The sequence below is a fragment of the Lepisosteus oculatus genome, chromosome 7 (genome assembly GCF_040954835.1).
Source record: "Lepisosteus oculatus isolate fLepOcu1 chromosome 7, fLepOcu1.hap2, whole genome shotgun sequence".
In the NCBI taxonomy this organism is placed as follows: Eukaryota; Metazoa; Chordata; class Actinopteri; order Semionotiformes; family Lepisosteidae; genus Lepisosteus; species Lepisosteus oculatus.
In genome coordinates this window covers 44,156,716-44,175,331 of record NC_090702.1, presented here as the reverse complement: position 1 = coordinate 44,175,331, position 18,616 = coordinate 44,156,716, and the positions used below count along the sequence as shown (strand labels likewise).

General features: G+C 35.9%; 1 protein-coding gene across 3 annotated transcripts in view; it reads left to right on the top strand.

Moving 5' to 3' along the window:
- The window catches only part of plxna4 (plexin A4), a 341,756-nt gene that overhangs the window by 276,125 nt on the left and 47,015 nt on the right, over positions 1-18,616 (top strand). For all 3 annotated transcript variants that reach the window (XM_015352424.2, XM_069192541.1, XM_069192542.1), the window contains 6 exons: positions 566-712; positions 1,283-1,517; positions 2,201-2,343; positions 4,974-5,242; positions 13,169-13,235; positions 17,106-17,252. In XM_015352424.2, coding sequence (XP_015207910.2) covers positions 566-712; positions 1,283-1,517; positions 2,201-2,343; positions 4,974-5,242; positions 13,169-13,235; positions 17,106-17,252 — 1,008 coding nt within the window. The remainder of the gene's footprint in view (positions 1-565; positions 713-1,282; positions 1,518-2,200; positions 2,344-4,973; positions 5,243-13,168; positions 13,236-17,105; positions 17,253-18,616) is intronic.

Here is an 18,616-nt window from a genome sequence, read left to right as displayed (position 1 = left end):
ATCACAGTTATCGCAATTGCCTGAGGGCTCAAGGGTCCTGGGTTTAATTCCCCATTCATGCCTCTGTCAGTGTGGAGTTTTCAGCTTCTCCTCATGTTTACATGGCTTTTTACCTGGTGCTCCAGTTTCCTCCCACCTCCCAAGGACGTGTTAGATAGGTCTGATTGGCTCTTCTGAATTGCTCCTTTATCCTCAGCCCTGACTATGACTATGTTTCTCGAGTAAGGGGCTTACTGACAATGGATCAATATTTTCCTTCGTGGAAATACATAGCTTAGATAAGGAACAGAACAAACTAGAATTTTGTGACATTGCCTTTTTTATGTCAGGCATGACACTTCAATAACAATGGCCTCTGGTGTTTCCTTCTATAGTGGGTTCAGAACTCTTCTTTAAAAAAATGCTTTTGTTAGTGGGGATTCAGCTGAGGTGCTGTTCATTTGACTTCTTTTTATCATTGTGAAATACAGTATGTTACTGTAAGTCCCCAACTGTATGTCCAGGAAATCGCTAAGTGTTTGCTATGGAAAATAGTTCACATCACAATTATCCTTTTCCATTTTAGGGTAGGAATTTTCTGCCTCCAGCACCAGGGGGAAATGCCAAGCTAAACTACACTGTGCTGATTGGAGAAAAGCCCTGCACTTTAACAGTGTCTGACACCCAGCTCCTGTGTGAATCCCCCAACCTCACAGGACGGCACAAAGTTCTGGTGAGTGCTAATAGGCAAGCAGGTAACATTTTACTAGGTGTGAAGAGCTTCTTGTGCTTCTCCTTGTTTTTTTTTTTATTTATCCATGTTACAATGGCCTACTGCAGCATTAGAAACTACTGTATAACATCCTTTGCTACAATAAATGAAATAGCATGCAGCCAAACCAAAAGGATTTTAGTACTGAATCTTGATCATGAATAAATTTTTTGTAGGGCACACTCCACAGGATGTCAGAATAAAAATACAACAGGTGCTACTTTTGCTTGGTGTGGTTTACTGATTGGACTGGGGCTGTCAATGTGCCAGTTAGAGCTCTGCAGTGCCACCTGGAGAGTTGAATGATTCACAAGATTCACTATACCTTTTAATAAAAAGGTGCTTTTGCACCCACTAAACAAACTTGGCTCTACTGGGTTGAGATCATTACAGTTTATCCTTGCCCTTACTTCTTTACTTCGTTATGTTACTCTTTTCTTATTTTTTCCAACGGACTTATGGATAGGTAGCCCATTGTCCTCATCCAGGTGTTGATGATTGTAATGGTAAAGCTTGACTTTGTTTGCTCAGGCTCGGGTTGGTGGGATCGAGTTTTCGCCTGGTGTGGTTCACATTTCGTCTGACAGCCCGCTCAGCCACACAGCCATCATCAGCATCTCCAGTGCAGGAGGCCTCCTCATCATCTTCATCGTGGTGGTGCTCATTGCCTACAAGCGCAAGTCCCGTGAAAGTGATCTCACGCTGAAGCGCCTCCAGATGCAGATGGACAACCTTGAATCCAGGGTGGCTCTGGAGTGTAAAGAGGGTAAGTATCCCCTGCAGCAGGGCAGAGGTTTAGTGGTAACTTGGCACTTGAGGTGGTTAGCTGAAACACAGCTCTTCGGATGTTCAGATTCAGGATTTATTTGACTCTCGTACATTATATCGGGGTTCCCCATTTAATATGCAGATAAAATATAGACTCATTGAGTCTAAAGTGAGCTCAGAGACCTTCAGCAGAAAAAATCAGCAGACCTAAATTTCCCAGCCAGTGCCCAAGAAACCAAGCTGTGAGAAACCTTTCCGACACGAGAGTAACCCACAGTCTAGATGTCGGATTCCAATGCACGTTTTGCAAAGAAACATCTGGCAACTGGGTTTAACAACAGGCTGTAAATTTGACCTACAGTACCTTAAATGTGTCTGTTTCTTTTTTTCCTATTGTATCGTACCTCTTTGTGATAACATCTTTTGATTCTGACTTGTACCTACTCGTACTCTTATGAAAAATTAAAGATGGTGATGAACAGTTTATAGAGGCAATCGTCTACAGACTGCACAAGTCTTTATTCTTTTGGTTAGTCTGTCTGTGTTTTATAGCTTCACTAGACCGGATTTCTTTGTTGTATTTAATTATAGCAAAATAATATTACAGTTATATTTTTATAACAATTCTATTTCTGCTTGTTCGTACATACATATTCATCCTTTTTTTCTTTTCTTCCTCAGCATTTGCAGAGTTACAGACTGATATTCATGAACTAACTAGTGATTTGGATGGAGCTGGTATCCCATTCCTTGATTACCGTACCTACACTATGAGAGTTCTTTTCCCTGGAATTGAAGAGCATCCAGTTCTGAGGGACCTGGAGGTCAGGTTTTTATGTTTAGACATTCATTTTAAAATGTAAATATGCCAGATTCAACCAAATCTATACCCCTGGGGCAAAGAGCATTTAGCCGAAGGTTAATTATTATTTGGCATTGACAGTTCATTAGAGTAAATGCACTAACAGGAACAACAGGGCTTCCGTGAATAATTCCATTGTTGTTGCAATCTGATGCTGGATGACTTTCTGTTGATATTCAAGCTCAAACTCTTGGTTTCCTTTTCTCATTTCCTAAATGCATTATAATATTGTAGCACAAATAAAGTAGAAAAAATAGTGATCATAAATAGTGATCCTGAAGAAAGCACCTACGAAGTCTATACATAATTTAATGCATGGTGAAATACAAAACCTTCCATTCAGCATTGGTTTGACAAAGGTAGATAACTAATACCTACATACAGTAGGTATGTTTTTTTTTTATTAATGCTTGCTGTTTATTGAATTCATTTGTCTACTCAGACAGCTACAACATGATTACAACAGATGCGCAAAATAGCAGGAATTAGAAATTGCAACAAACATTGTGGCATAAGTAGAGTAATTTTCCTTATTTTTGGGCCTCCACATTTTTAACATATTTAATGTGTTTTTAATTAACTACACTGTAGGGGTGTGCGTCTGAAAGTGTTGTAATTACATTTTTACCTTCAGGCTCTGTGCATAACATGATATCTTGAGCCATTTTTGTAGAATACTTAGGTAGAGGCTGTTTGGAAATTCACTTTCCTTCTTAATTAGAGACTTTAAAATCACAATGAGCTTCTTGTTAATAACTGAAATGACATGTGGCACAACTGTTTATGACACTGCCTTCAGTGCTAGATAGAAATCAAAGCCTTATTTTGTTAAAGTGACAACATTTCACAAATTATTATTTTTAATGAAATGATGGACATTGAAAATTCAATCCGATGCTGCAGCAATTTGCTAAATATAGTTTACCATTTTAGATGTAATAACTCTTTTATGGCAGCTATTAAAAGAATATTAATTTAATTAAATGAGTAGCTGCATGAAAGCCTAACGCGGAATTATATTTAAAAAGCCATGGCTGACTTGTTTCTTGCTGTCATTCGTAACAAATTATTATTGATGCAAAAGGAAACAGAGAGCACTGTGCTGCATGTGGATGAACTGGCAGTTTTATCACAAAAATAAACACAGGGGAAGGGATCTTTTGGATTCGTCGCTTTTGGTGCTTTTTAACAAATGTGTGTTCCAGTCTTATTCGTGCAATGAATATAAAAATACATTTACATTTAATATATGGATATTTTTTCCAAAAAAAGGCTTTTCCAAGAAGGAAGTACAGTTATTTTTCTGTTTTGGTTTGTTGTGCATCCCCATTTTTGTAGCAATGCTGGTATTGACGTCATCAAGGTCTTTCAGCCACACGGCTTTGAAAGACCATTTTGAAAGAAAATACAGTACAGAATCAAAAAGATCATAAAGTGGTTAAACAGGATAGGATTTTCAGCATAAGTTTTTACAATTCTGACAAATTTTCTATTTTACCCAACTTTTGTTCACTGCACTTAATTTTGGTTTGCCTACTTCCCATCCTTCAAAGCCACATTTGGGTAAGTTATTTTAAAACACAGGAGATGAGAAATTCAGTGATTTCTCGGAGATTGCTTAACACCTACAGTTTCTGAATTCAAATAGAAAACATTTATCACTTTCCCTGTTCGGCAAAGAACCTCTCTCTGCCAGTTTTGCCCTTCACTTCAGTATAATGCATTCATTTTGTCAGAACTGCTGTTTGAACATTGGAATTATACTGTATATCTTACAGATAACATGAATAGACAGATGGGCTTAACACAGAATGTTTATGTATAGTTAAAGTACTCTTTGTCTTTGACTTTGCAATGCAGTTATTGTTCTGTATAATGCATCAAATTAATATATACACCATATTTTACCTACCAAACCTGGACAAAAAGTCTTTCACAATGTTTAGGCAAGGGAGCAGTGTCATTGCATTTACAATGCAACATTTTAGGGCCTTTTAATTTGCAATGAGCATATACATGTAAAAGTAAAATAGACACTCATTGGATACTTCATGTGTTATGACATAAAATGCAGTACTGTACTGCATTTGCAATGTTCTTGCTATAGAATCAAATTAGTTTTTCTTAAACAGTGATTGCCCATTTCATACATTTTATTTCCCTCTTTTGGCTCTACAGTTAGAACTGAAATACATTAAATGCTGAGGGCATTCTTTCCCAGACATGAAACAGTTTTGATGAGCAAGTTATCTTTATATTTTTATATTCTCTGATCTCTTCTCCTGACAGCATGCCTCTGTGACCATCCACCCAAATACCATTCTAAAATATTTTAAGCACATCTCAGCAGGTTGGAAAAGTGGCTTGGGCTCTGTACTCTGGGCCAAAGGATCATGGTCCCAGCTCGTGAGGGCAGGCACCTGCTGTACCCTTGATCGAGTTACTACACACCCATTCATACTGATAATGATACTTTCCCACTTTTCCCAGACGATTTTTGTAAAAAATTGCTTAAATAAAGTATTAAAAAATCTCTACTTCCCTACTGTGAATTATTATTGGTGCCAACTCCTTTTTTTTTGTTCGTTTCAGGTTCCTGGATACAGACAGGAACAGGTAGAAAAGGGATTGAAACTGTTTGGGCAGCTCATCAACAACAAGGTGTTTCTGTTGTCATTCATCCGGACTCTTGAGTCTCAGCGCAGTTTCTCCATGAGGGACCGGGGAAATGTTGCCTCGCTGATCATGACAGTTCTGCAGAGTAAACTAGAGTATGCTACAGATGTGCTGAAGCAGCTGCTGTCAGACCTCATTGACAAAAACCTGGAGAGTAAAAACCATCCTAAACTACTGTTGAGGAGGTAAGGAATCATGTCTCAGTCAGCGTGTTGCAGTTCACTGCTCTACTAACCAAATGCAGTAAAGTTGTTGAAATTAGTTTTGAAGGACAAGAGTATTCAGACTGGGTTTCTCAGTATGCTGAGCCATTGTTATAATTCTCTCCTGTGTCCTTGATGTTCAGATTTACTTCTTACTGATTTTTACTGTGCAGAACCCAGTGGTGGAATTTTCTTCCACATGTATGGAGACAGCTGTCTTACCAATGAGCAAAATACTGTACATCGGTACACATTTTCCTCACAGATTCAGCGACAGAAGGCAATAAATCATCACTGAACGATTATCATCTCCTCTTGTGCCCTCCACTGTTTTTACTTCACAATCTAATCTAGCCTTTTGTTAATAATGCAACAAAAATCCACTATTTTGAAAAAGTTCAGAAGACAACAAGGTATATAAAAAACAAGAGGCTGAACTCCTTTTTTATGATTTCACACTAAATCTGTATGTGCTTATTAACTACGAAAGCTGGTTTCACAGTACCTTCCAGCCATCCTATCACCTCATTATATCTCACTGTAGTTCTTTCAGTTTTTCTACCTCCGGGGAGTAACGATTGACATCTTGCTAACATAGTGTTAACACATTACAATTCACGGAGGGTGTTTTTTTTTTCTTCCTACTCTTGATATGAGGGAAGGTAAATGAGTATACTGTAGTAGAAAGCAATTATTACAACCCTGGGTTTAAATGACAAGTAATCTCCGTTAAAAATAAACCCTTAGTAAGCTGCTGTTGTTTGAAATTAAAGCAATCATAGCAGGTTAAAGTTCTTTAATGTTTATTGACATTGTTGACACTGTTAAATGTAAACACTTGCAAATCCCTCAGTTGTGTTTAAATATATAGCTGTGCTCTGCAGAGTACAGGACTGTAAAAGCCCAAAATGTAAATGCCATTGCTTACTGGTTCAGTTTCCTCTTATGCTTCTCCTCCTAGCCAGGTGGTTGAGGCCAAAACTCTGACCTTCCTTGAGAAATGAAGGAACACACTTTAGATTCTGATCAAACAAACAAGATAAGACAAACAACCTCCACTTGACGGCAGCCTTTCTTATTTTCTTATGCTTTTATTTGCCTTGGAGTTCAAAACAAAGTTTAAGAGGGAGGACTAACACTCCTCCAAGCCCAGCTAAGATTAAATAAAGGACATAAAAAAATAAAGTATATATTGTATGTATAATGTATAGCATAGCATATAATATATACATTATATAATATGTAATGGTCAATAATGTATAGTATATATATATCAAATATATAAATAAAACATAATGTAACAAAACACCTTTCCTAGTGTTCATCACTGTGATCCCACCTTCCAACATTACCCCTGCAGCAGTTCCTCGGCTCAGTCCACCTAATGAGGGGGCTCCAAACTATTTTCCTTATGGTCAGATCGTTGCGCCCTTGGCCAAGCTGGTTAAAGCCAAATCAGCATCTCAATCACTTATAGACTAATTCTATAAAAACTAGGATATGGTCAAAACCATGTATTCTACTGTATTTCAGCTTTAGATGGTTTTAAATATGCAAATGGCCCTGTACTGAGAACTGGATATTGGGCAATTACTCTTAACACGGCACTCACTCAGCGCAGAACACCGTCAGCATTTCTCAATCTACATTAATTTGCAACTGTACAGAAAGTGTTTCTTGTGAAACTCTGATATGATTAGTCTTAAAAGGATTAAAAATAAAACATCTTGGAAATACATTAAGCTCCCTTATTTAACAAAGCATATAAGTGTCTATAATTGAAGCATTATAAAGTTACAATAGCAAATACTGTACCATTTACTGTATATCTTATATAATTTATATCTTATCATAACTTATATCTGAAGAATCCTGTCCTGTAGTATTTATCCTATGCCTTTAATGTTGAGGCCAGATGTACAGTATGCATTAGGAATCCCTGTTTTTTCAAGAAACAGGATCTCCCAAATGATATTTCAGTTCACTTTTTTATTCAGCCTTTTTTAGCAGGGCAGCCACAGCACTCCCCAGAGGATCCATCCTTCCTTAGCCCCTTCCCCTTGTACTGCTTGCGACATAATGACACACTAAATTGCTCCTTATTACTCTGTCTTCTGAAGGTTGAAATTTGCATAGACTCAATAGACATGGTAATGCAATGTGGCACCTCCTAGACAACCGATGAGGAGCATATTCCATTCATTAGAAGTGATTTAATGACACCTTAGATGAAAGTGATTATTAGAGTTTGGTATAGCAGAATTAATCGGGTCCTGCAGTCTTTTGGAATTGTAAGCATGGACTGGAGTGACAAGGCTTGTTGTGGCAGGGAATGTTATCAGATGACGATTACATGGAAGAAGACAACAACCAAGTATGCCAGCTATGTTTTAGGGAGCATAGGGAGAACTTGGTGCAGTATAATGGATGTACAATTAATCCATGATTACCCCCTTTGTGTTTGGTGATAACGGTATGTTTACGTACTATGGCTAATAGTAAAACTAAACTAGTTTTAATGTAATCTTACTCCAGGATAGAATTAATTTTGATTTATCAGCAACTCCAAAATCTGGATAATGTCCACATTCTGAAATGATTTTATGTTACATTTTTGTCATTAAAACTACAATTTGTTTATATGGAAAAATTCCCCAAAAACTGTTTACAATAGAATTTTGAACAAAGTGTAATTCAGTATGATTATGTAACTCAAGCTGGAATGCACTTATTTAATGTAAAATGTGATGTTGACAGTTAATTGTGGTCTATTTAAAAAACAAATGGAATTAGAAATGTAATCACTTCTTACAGTAATTAAGACCGCTGGTTTTAGAGGGCATTAGGGGTACAAGAGATTTGTAAGAAACACTCAACTCTCCCTTGCAAGGGCCTCTGTCACGTATGGAAATAGCTGAATTCTTTAATTGTTGCACAACATCTCTCCGTGTTGCCATCATGAATTGTTCCCTGTATTATGACTGCTTCACTTGCATACTGTTCAGTTGTCTTACAGTTAATTAGTAAAGGTTTGAAGTAATTTAGTCTTTCAGATTATAAAAAGTTAAACATTTATTTTTGGAACATATGAAATGGAAATCAAGAACAACAAATGTATTACTCTGCTGTGCTTTATAAAAGGACAGTATTTAGCAGAAGGATTTTGATGTTTGCTACCATTACGACAGTACTTAGTTCAACTAACACACTAGAAATAATGAAAGTATGCACGTGTAAAAGTTCTTCAGTCAGATTCCTCTAATATATATTTCAGTTGTTTTAACCTTTTATAATTTATCTGCTTTGGCAAATACTGTTTTTTTTTCACACATTATACAGTTTTGCATTTATTACATATTTGTTACACATCCCAGTTAAAATATAATAAACATGTTCACTGTATATATGGTACATACTGTATGTACAAGGTCAAGTAAATAATACCATGAGAAAAGTGAAAAGAACAAGTAAAATAAAACATTTCAACTTTGCAACCTTTTTCAGGTGTGTGCTGGAGAGGAAGAGAATGGACATAGTTTTGTGCTTTGCTCTTTCCTTTCTGCTTTTCAACACTGAACAAACCTCTTCTTGTTCCTCTGTGGCCCACATGCTGATGCAGATACCCACTTGAATCTCTTATGAATAGAAAGCCTAAAAGCATTTTGCTCCATAGGAGTATTTGCTCCACTTACTGTATATCATACATGCTCTATATACAGTACAATACATTGTATTCCAGTTTATGGTGACATAGCTAACTGTGTGCCACAGTGTTTCTGTATACAAGTTCATCTGACTCTGTTTTCTTACAGAATGTGCTAATAAAAGTTTGAATACACTGCCTTATGCTGTATATATATCTAAAATTGGTCGTCTCACCTTTTTCAGTGGTGCTCATTTTATTCAGGCAGTGTATAAGAAAAAAGGAAAACAAAAACAGCACTAAAAACCAGCTTTCAAATAATGCAATTTGAAGACAATGAAATGTTTAGCGTGGAATTGGAAAGCTTGTGGTGAGTGACAGTGCACTGAGACAGCAAGTGTGTCTGGTGGAGGTTAGAGATTTGCATGTTCGACTGAAATGCATGTTCCCTGCCGAGTACCAATGAAGCAGAACCCTCTGATATTATGACTGAACATGAATTCCCTGTTGTGGCACAGAGTTCCTGAATTTGAATGAAGGTGGTTGCTCATTCTTCTGAATTCTGTACCATCCCAGCTTGAATTTTAACCCGTTTATTTGAAGTGTTGTCATAGCAGAGGAGGAGAAAGCTCTGTGTGTTGGAAGGCTAGCCCAGAAACATTTAGGAAAAATTGCAAAATAGCTATCAAATTGTAATTCAATGACTTTACGTAAACAAATAGACATCCCCATTTAAAAACTGTTGGAAACATAATTGCTTTTTTGTCTTTTTTTTCTAAAATCATCTTCCATTCCAGGTTCCAAGAAGCATTCATTCTTGGGACCCATCTGGCCTTATTCCATTAGCAATGTAAAACGGAACCCAGCTAACCACTTCTGCCAGAGCCATCTGTCATATTTATGTAGCAAACTCACTATGAGTTTACACTACCCTCCTACCCTGTTGAATAAATAATACTTCTTAAAAAATGAAAATCGAGTCTTTTAATGTGTCTGTCAACATCTAGTGCTTGTGACAGATGTAAGTTAGTTTGTATTGTATCAGGGGACAATTATGTTGGCAGATCTGTTTTGCTGATTTCTTACTTGAAATTACTTGTATTTAAAACCAAATGTACTTTTTCAATAGGCATGTGCTAAAAGTGTGCTACAGTTTGGTGGCAATATTTTGGTGTGGTACAGTATATATACAGTATGTGATATATCCACATTTACTGTTTGTGGATATACCAACATTTATTTTTTTCATTTATTGAAGAAATTCGTTTCATTAATCAAAGGCAACATGTTTTCTTCTGCAACACTGATGAGAGGTGTCACATAGTCAGCAGTTAATATTACAGTCTTTACAGAGCTTGTAAATTTAGACATTTACACAATTATTTAGAAGTTGTGAACTGTAATTGCAGGGATGCTAAGGGTGCCAAAAATGAAATACAGATGCAGCCATTCAAACTTTGCGGTACAAACCCATACCACCCGCAACTACCCACAAGCCACCACGGCGATAAAGGTGGTAGGCGGCGATATCACCTTTATGATAAAGGTGGTAGGTTGTGTAGTTTTGTCCAACTGAGCAATCTTGCTTTCATAAAATATACCAACTTTTTTAATGTATAATGACTAACATGCTGTAATACACAGTTTAAATTTAAAAGTCTAAAGAGTATACATCTTAAATTCTTAATTGAATAAAGATTGTCTCTCAGCAGTGATCAGGATTCGAAACCGGGTGTTTTCTGGTGACAGCTCAAATGCTGTACATGAGAGGTTAAGCTTTATTAGCTCCACCTGGCGGTTTTAAAAGGTGATACCGGATACTTTTAATATAATCTAATTTGCATACGGTAAAATGTGGTATGACATGAAATGACAATATGACACGTTTTGATGTGATACGCCCATTGCGTTGTACTGCAGCGTATCCCGCTCATTTTGAATGGCTGCATTTGTATATTATGCTTCTAACTCCAGACGGTAACTTTGATGAAATTTACAAAAGTTTTACATTGAAAGATTAACAACGCACTTAAGCCTGGTGTACGAACTTGAACAAAATAATATGTATTGTTTTCTTTCAGTACTTCAGTGTTAAATGCTGCTATAGCACCTCTGTTTAACTGCCATGGTATCTGGATTGCTGTCATTCAAGTACACTGATATTTAATCCAACAGATATTTAGGGAAAAAGGCATATAGAAACCATGAAAAAATATTTATGAAGGTTAAACTTAATTCCTCAAACCTTTTATGCTACAAAGTAGTCAAATTATACTACTTTTTACGTAAATTAGTGTTCACATTATTTGGTAAAACTCAAGTACATACTGTAGTTGTGAAGATGTATGACTAGTAAAGTGCTTTATGAAGTGTGCAGAACATAATACCCTTTTTCAATCCTCTGTCTGGGAACCACAGGGTATATTTTGTTGAGGATTAAATTGCATTTAATCAGGAGGAACTACTGTAAGTTCCAAATTTCTTGATCCTCAAATGTGGAGCAAGAGCAGCATTTGTGCCCTCCTTCTCCTGAATCAGTGCCAATGGGCATCTTTAGATTAAATCATCTGATGCTAATCCTTTATCTTTCCCCTTTAGCCATAGTTTAAATGAGGATGAGAATGATACAAGCTTTGCCAAATGCATAATTACAGAGGTTTAGAGACGCATGGTAAAAGCTTAATTGTAGAATCAAAAAAGAATAGGGCAGTAGTTTAATTTATTTTTTTTTTCAGAATTGTAGACTTAATTATTACATATATCAAAAAGACAACATGTGCATAACTTGACTATCTCTGCAGGTGCACACAAAATTGCTTAAAATGTAAGAAAACAAGATACCCCTGCATACCACAAAACATAAATTGTGAATATGCACAATTCATATTTTATTTTAGAAAGACAGGAAAGCTGACAATTCAGTCTGAGACCTTCATAAAGACATGTTCCTAATTAACCACTAATCTGTATTCTCAACAAATAAATTAATAACACTTTTAATCAGTCAACTTTAATCAAAAATGCATGTATAGTGTATATACAAACATGAAATGATTAGCAAACTTCAGATCCTTGACTGTCTTATAGTCTCCAGGCATTTGGAAATCTGTTGGGTTTGGAGAAAAGTAACTTCTTTATGATCAACTTGTGTATTTTCATATAGCTGGAGACAGACCAATATATATAATTGCAAATTAACCGATTAAAAGTGTTACGACTTCAGTGAAAACACTTTGAGAATACTGATTAGCAGGTAATTAGGTACCGTTTGTAAGTGGGCTAAACAGTTGGTTTGTGAATTCGGTGCTCTCATTAACGTCTCTGACAGAAGCATCACCCTTATTTTCAATCTATAATAAAATGTGAGTTCTGCATATGTCAGCGTTCGTGATTTTATCCTTTTTTCAGAACCAAGGCATAGTATTTTGAATGTAACATGTTCAGAACGGTATAGATGAGAACAAAAAAAGAGAACTTGAATTTGCACTGAATGCTGAAAGCAACCATTTCTGACCTCCAGCTTCAGCGGTCGGAAATCATGAAAAGAAAGCTGATACATTCCAGGTGTTATGCCAGCTCATTGGCATAGGGTTTCTTCCACTGTCTCCCATTGGCAGTACGGCTTACAGAGAGTAAAGACTTTAAATGTAAATCTACAGATGGTAATCTGGGTGCAGTCTCTCACCACCAGCACATTGGAAAGACTCTGGAGTGACTCTAAAATATTTATAGTCTTAACAGTAATTTACTATGGTGACTTTTATCAGATTTTTTTTTAAAGACGAACATTACAATTAGTGAACGCATTTCTTTCTTTGCTTACATTAAAAAGATAATTATGTAAATTGCTGTACAGAATCAGTACTTATCTCACTGAAAAGTAATTTATGCTGGCTGATATGACAGGAAAAATAGTTACACATTCTATACACATTCACATTTTTATGAATCATGATAGATTGTTCAAGTTCATTTCTAGCAGAATTATGGAGATCACTGTGTTACACTGTGTAAGTGAATAATGAATAGGATTGTTTTATCAGAGCCACAGGTGAAAGGGCAACGCTTTTAATTACATCAATTCAGTTGGATCTTGTAGGGTTTAATTTCATTTCTACATTGTATTAATCCCAGCAATTATATGCTTTGAGAATTTCTAATCAAGGTGCTCCAGTAACAAACGCAAGATCAGAAGGATTCTCTGTGCTGCTTAACTGTATTTCTCAAAGCCTAATACAGATATTTACTCCTTTTGTTTGTTTTAGGACTGAGTCTGTTGCTGAGAAAATGCTAACCAACTGGTTTACTTTCCTGTTGTACAAGTTCCTAAAGGTAAACTGTTTATTTTATTTTTTTATAATAACAGTTTCTTTATCCATACTTTTTGGTGTCTTCATTATTGATTAATTCAATAATGGTCATTCCTTGGTGATCCCCTTATTTTTTTGTGATAAGAGGGGTGGGAGAAAATCTAAATATATACTGTACATGAAATGTATGTATTTGCATGAACCATTGCCGTTAAAGCTTTTCTGATATATGGTATTTACAGGTATATGTAACACAGCTTTATCATTTAAAGGTATAAATACTTATTTTATAACCACTCTTGGCAAACAGATGGAAGAATAGCTTTGTTAACACAAAGCAAATGTAAAGTTTTGGGTAATTTGTAAGACAGATACATGTTAATATTTACACCCTCTATTGGAAAAACAACAGCGTAGTTAAAACATTACTGTTAAAAACTTTCCTATTTTCCTGTGGTGAGTACATTTATAGAATAAAGCACCACCTCATACTGAGCATGTTTGTTTTTTAAGAAATTTGTACAAAACTTGTTTTAGCATGCAGTTAGGATATGCTCTGAGTCTCTTCAGAAATACTCTTGAAGTGATAAGACTTTAGGTGAAAATTGGTATTCCGTGTCCTTTTAAAATGACTAATCACCTGTAACATCGGTGAAATTAGCTTTGTGCTCTAGCTCCATACCTACAGATTCCTGTCTGTCAGTGAGCACTGAATCTTCAGAAAGTGTAACAGCAATAAAGGACTCTCCACCATCCTGCCTCTATAATAGCCCTTTTTCCACTCAGTTGCCTTTCCTCTTGCCACAGTCCAAAAGCCAGCCTGATAAGAGTGAATAGACAGGTACAAAGAAGCAATATGTGGATAGGAGATAAGCTAATTAAGCAGCAGACAGGTGTAGGAGCTGAGGAAAGGCCACATTTCTTCAGATTATTGACTTGTTTTCTTTTAGGTTTTACACAGGGGGAAGCTGGCCTTTTACAGTTTTTAATTTAGCTTCTGAAAGGTTGGAGGGCAACAGAAGTAAAGGAGAGAATTGTTTTTATCCGATCTCAATAATGACAGGATATTGAGCAGTAAGAATAAGAAGAAGAACAATTATTGAATAAGATAAATCAGTTGAGAATAAATTCTTGTTTTCAAAGATAATCTGGCCAAAACGCTTGTGTGATTGTTACTCTGAAAACATTGAGGTGAATGAAAGGAAAGAAAATCAGAAAATGTGAATAATGCCAAGGCACTTTGAGTGTCAACAAGTGCAAGTATCAAGCAGAGAACATGTAAGCTTTGAATGGAACACAACTTTAAAGGGAGATATGCAAAGTTTTTATTTTATTTTTGCAGATTATTGCAGATTCTGGCAGTTGAATAGTGTTGAAGTTGAACCCTCTTAGGGGGTTCAAAAACAATGAAAATAAAAATGCTACAACTTTGATTGGAAGATGGCACCAATTCCTAAGCTGTTTTCCCAATTAAAAGGAAATTGCAGTCCTAATTTCTCAGAGTGATTATTTAATCTTGGTAACAAAATAATTTAATTGACAATATAGCAACATTTTACAAATTCCAAATGACATGTAAACAAAATTGTGAACTTTGTGAAAATACAGTATAGTTGTCATGTTTTCGAGAGTTTGCGAGAATTGTAATTCTTTTTCTTACTAGTCACTGTAATGACTAATGTCATGCAATGTGTGAGTGAATAAGTACAGGTTGTGCAGCAGACAATTCACTACAGAAATATAACAATGTGATCTGCATGCAGAGTTAACAAGCAACCTTGAAGATGAGAGCTATATTTCTCTATATTTATTGGATTAAAAGAGATGTATTCACATTGTTTAAAGAATAATAGGGGTACTCCATGGCACCAAAAGATTTGTTGCCTCATTCTTAATCTCATACAATGACGGCATAATGGCGCTGTACATACTGTACTGTACCTGGAAATTTTGTCTGTTTTGTGATGTAAATTAGAGGTTTTACATGTTACTGTGTACATTTTACTTTTGTTGTGGTTTCAATGCCGATTCTTTCTAACCCTAAAATATAAAAATAACGTTGCACTTCCTCTTTAAAGACCTGTTAATTAACTTATACAGTGAAGCACTTATCTAGCATGCAGAGTGCCAATCAAATCAAAGCTTAAAAATCACTATGATGGATAAATTGAATTAAAGGCAGCAGCAATATTATATAAGAATCGTATTATTTTATATACTCAGTATTAAACCAAGATGTTTTCATTTTTTTAATTGGTTAGAATTGTATCTCTTCTATAAAAAGCGAAAAATGCCTATCATACATTCTGATATGTCCTGTCTCCCTTTATTAATGTTAGATTAAAAATCAAAGTAGCATTTCAAATGCCCTCACTCCCCACTCCCATTTGCATTGGCAAATTCTAGCATGAGCTTGCTGCTGCCAAAAACTGATGTGAGCTGAGGGGAATGAAGGCAGACGACCGTCTACTGGCAGCCCTGTCCTGAAGGACTGAACTAACACAACAGTCTCCCTCTGCCCTTATTGAGCATCAATCCAGACAGGATTGCAACTTGATTAAAAAAAACCTTTAGATCAGTGGGGATGCTAGTGTTGTGTTTTCCCTGTGTACCCTGCCAAGATATACAGTAGTCCCGTATTTCTCATGTGATGAATCACATGATGTGTTAGTTTAGTGGGTAGGCTTAACAGGAACCTGTGCTCTATTTTTAACTCAGCACCCTCTTTCCTGAGTTTTTATTTCAACTCTTTAAAAGGTCTTACATTCAATGGAATTCCAGGTGCTTGTAATTGTAATTCAAAGGGTTTATACTCAGGTGATGGAGACTTATGTAGACCTTTTTCTTCTACATTATAAATAAGAAAATGGAACTGAAACTCAAGCAACAACAAAATGCATACACATAAGTGTAGCTTGTTCTAGCATTTTATAATGTGTTTCCATGTAGGTCTTTCAGATCTACTGTATATTTTTGGGAACACACTAAAAATTACATTACTTCACAGTAGTAGTAGGATTGTAGGCAAAACAACGTATTGTTTATATATATATATGCGTATTTGATGAAGCGCTAAAATACAGTGTGAAAAATCAAACATAACATATCCCAAGATACAGTTCAGAACATATTAGTTTGTTTAGAAATCTAAAAACAAATCCAAGATGAGAAGGACATAATCATTTTGGAGATTAATACCACTCTTTGACCTGTATTTCTACTGTAGTTTTATTTATCTTTTGTCCATTAGTTTGTTTGCTATATTATGAGTTCATAGTACAAAGATGACCTTGTTCTGAAATTGAAATGTGGTCCACTTTCAGAGATATTCTGTGAGTAAGTGTTGTAGGGCATAAAATCAATTCTATAGTACAGTATGAAAGGGATGACATTGAGGTTCTGTGTATAATGAGATGAGTATGCTTTTCCAACTCTAACATGAAGTCGCACGTAGAAGTTTATAAAACCCTGAAAAATTTATGAGGAAAAGGAGGGAGGAAAGGGTTAGTGAAGGTCATTTTCTTTAATGTGTCCATTGAGCCCAGTGAAATAAATTAATGCCTAAATTATGTATGCTTATTGTGGAGTAATCCTGTAAAATTGATATTGTGTTGAAGTATCTATGTGGGAACATGATTTCATTAAAATAAATCTGCTTTCATAAATTTGTTTAGCACTAGTCTACATCTGCATAATATTAATTTCAATAAGAAAATCCTGGATTAGTGGTAATTAGGGTATGTGAAGACATCAGAAATTGTCTTTGGCTATGCGTGGTGATATGAATAGCAGATGAAGATTTATCTACAATCTTGAATTGTATTATTATTAATGTAAAGCAGGGTTTAGATTTAATTTCAGAAGTTAACGGAAATCTTTACTTGCTACACAGGAATGTGCAGGAGAGCCTCTGTTCTCACTGTTCTGCGCCATCAAACAGCAGATGGAGAAAGGACCCATTGACTCTATCACTGGTGAGGCTCGCTATTCACTCAGCGAAGACAAGCTCATCAGACAGCAAATAGACTACAAGACACTGGTAAGTTCAGAGGTCTGGGGACATACAAGACACCTTACTGCAGCATTTCATGCGTCACGGGAAATGGGCACGAAGTGATGTTAAATGGGTGGTGTTGCCCAAGTGGCTTTTGAACTGTTTTCTGCAACCATCCACATACAGTACATTTTTACACTGACATGCAGAAAAACAAATCCAAAAATGTACATATACAGAAAGAAAAACACATAGAAAAAGGAGTTTTATGTGCGAACTGTTTCAACTACATAAGCAGTATTTTGTAGTAGGAAAAAAGCTTAGGGTTAGTTAATTAAGTTTAGTTTCCTTAATTAAAAGAAAAGTTCATACTTAGGGTTTTAGATTTCAGAATTTTTACTTAAATTACAATGCCGGCTGCATATTGAATCGTAGCAGTAAGTAGTCCAAAAATATTGTATACAAACTATAAATTACTTCGTACACCTGTATAAGGATGTTTTGTTAGTGTTGGGTTTTTTTTTCTATTTGAAATTAGCAGTTAGAAAACATAGACAATTTCACACCCCTATTCCCTGCAGAATCTATGTATTCTGTACACCATGTTTTAAATGATGACCCAAGGGTGACTGGACCAAAAAATAGAGAAAAGTCATAAGTGAATGTGTGATGACACATTACAGTTTGTGCCGTGGTGAATAAAGTGATATGATAATATGGGAAAGATGGGCAAAGAAGGGCCAAGTGCTTTACAAATACAGAAACTTCCATTCAACTTAAATAGAAAAATCAAACACGATATTTCTGTGAATTTAAGGTACTCCTGTATTTAAGTAGCATGTGAGTATCTCAGAGAGTTTTTTGCTAGAGCAACGGAAACGCTCTTTGTTGTAGACAGCGTTTAAACAGCTGCCTGATAGCCGCTAAAATTATTAGGTGCTCTTGTGCATTCAGTTTGTGAAGTGCGGTCTAGACTTCAGAGTGTTCCATCTCCCTTATTTTCTTCCCCTAAGTGCTTTGTCATGTAGATTGTCTTTTCCCTTGGAATATATAATCTCCTCAATGATGACTAGGATGATGAAAACTCGTTCATTTTATGACAATTTAATTATCACCTCATGAGATAATTCGTTCTAATGACTGGCCAGTGCTGCCTTTGCCTTAGGAGGCAGGTTGCCAAAATGGCTGTGATTAGAATGATGGCTGGGGAGAGTGACAGAGCTGCCACTCTAGGATATCATTAGCACATGTTTTGTCTTCTTTGAATAAAGATTTATCGTTACCGTCGTCAGTTGCGATTCCAGTTTAAAGTACATATATTAAGTGCAAAGGAACAAGTAATAGGTTTATCCCATGCTGAAAAGAGAAGAAAGAAAACACAACGTTTCGGCCGTGGAGCCTTCTTCAGG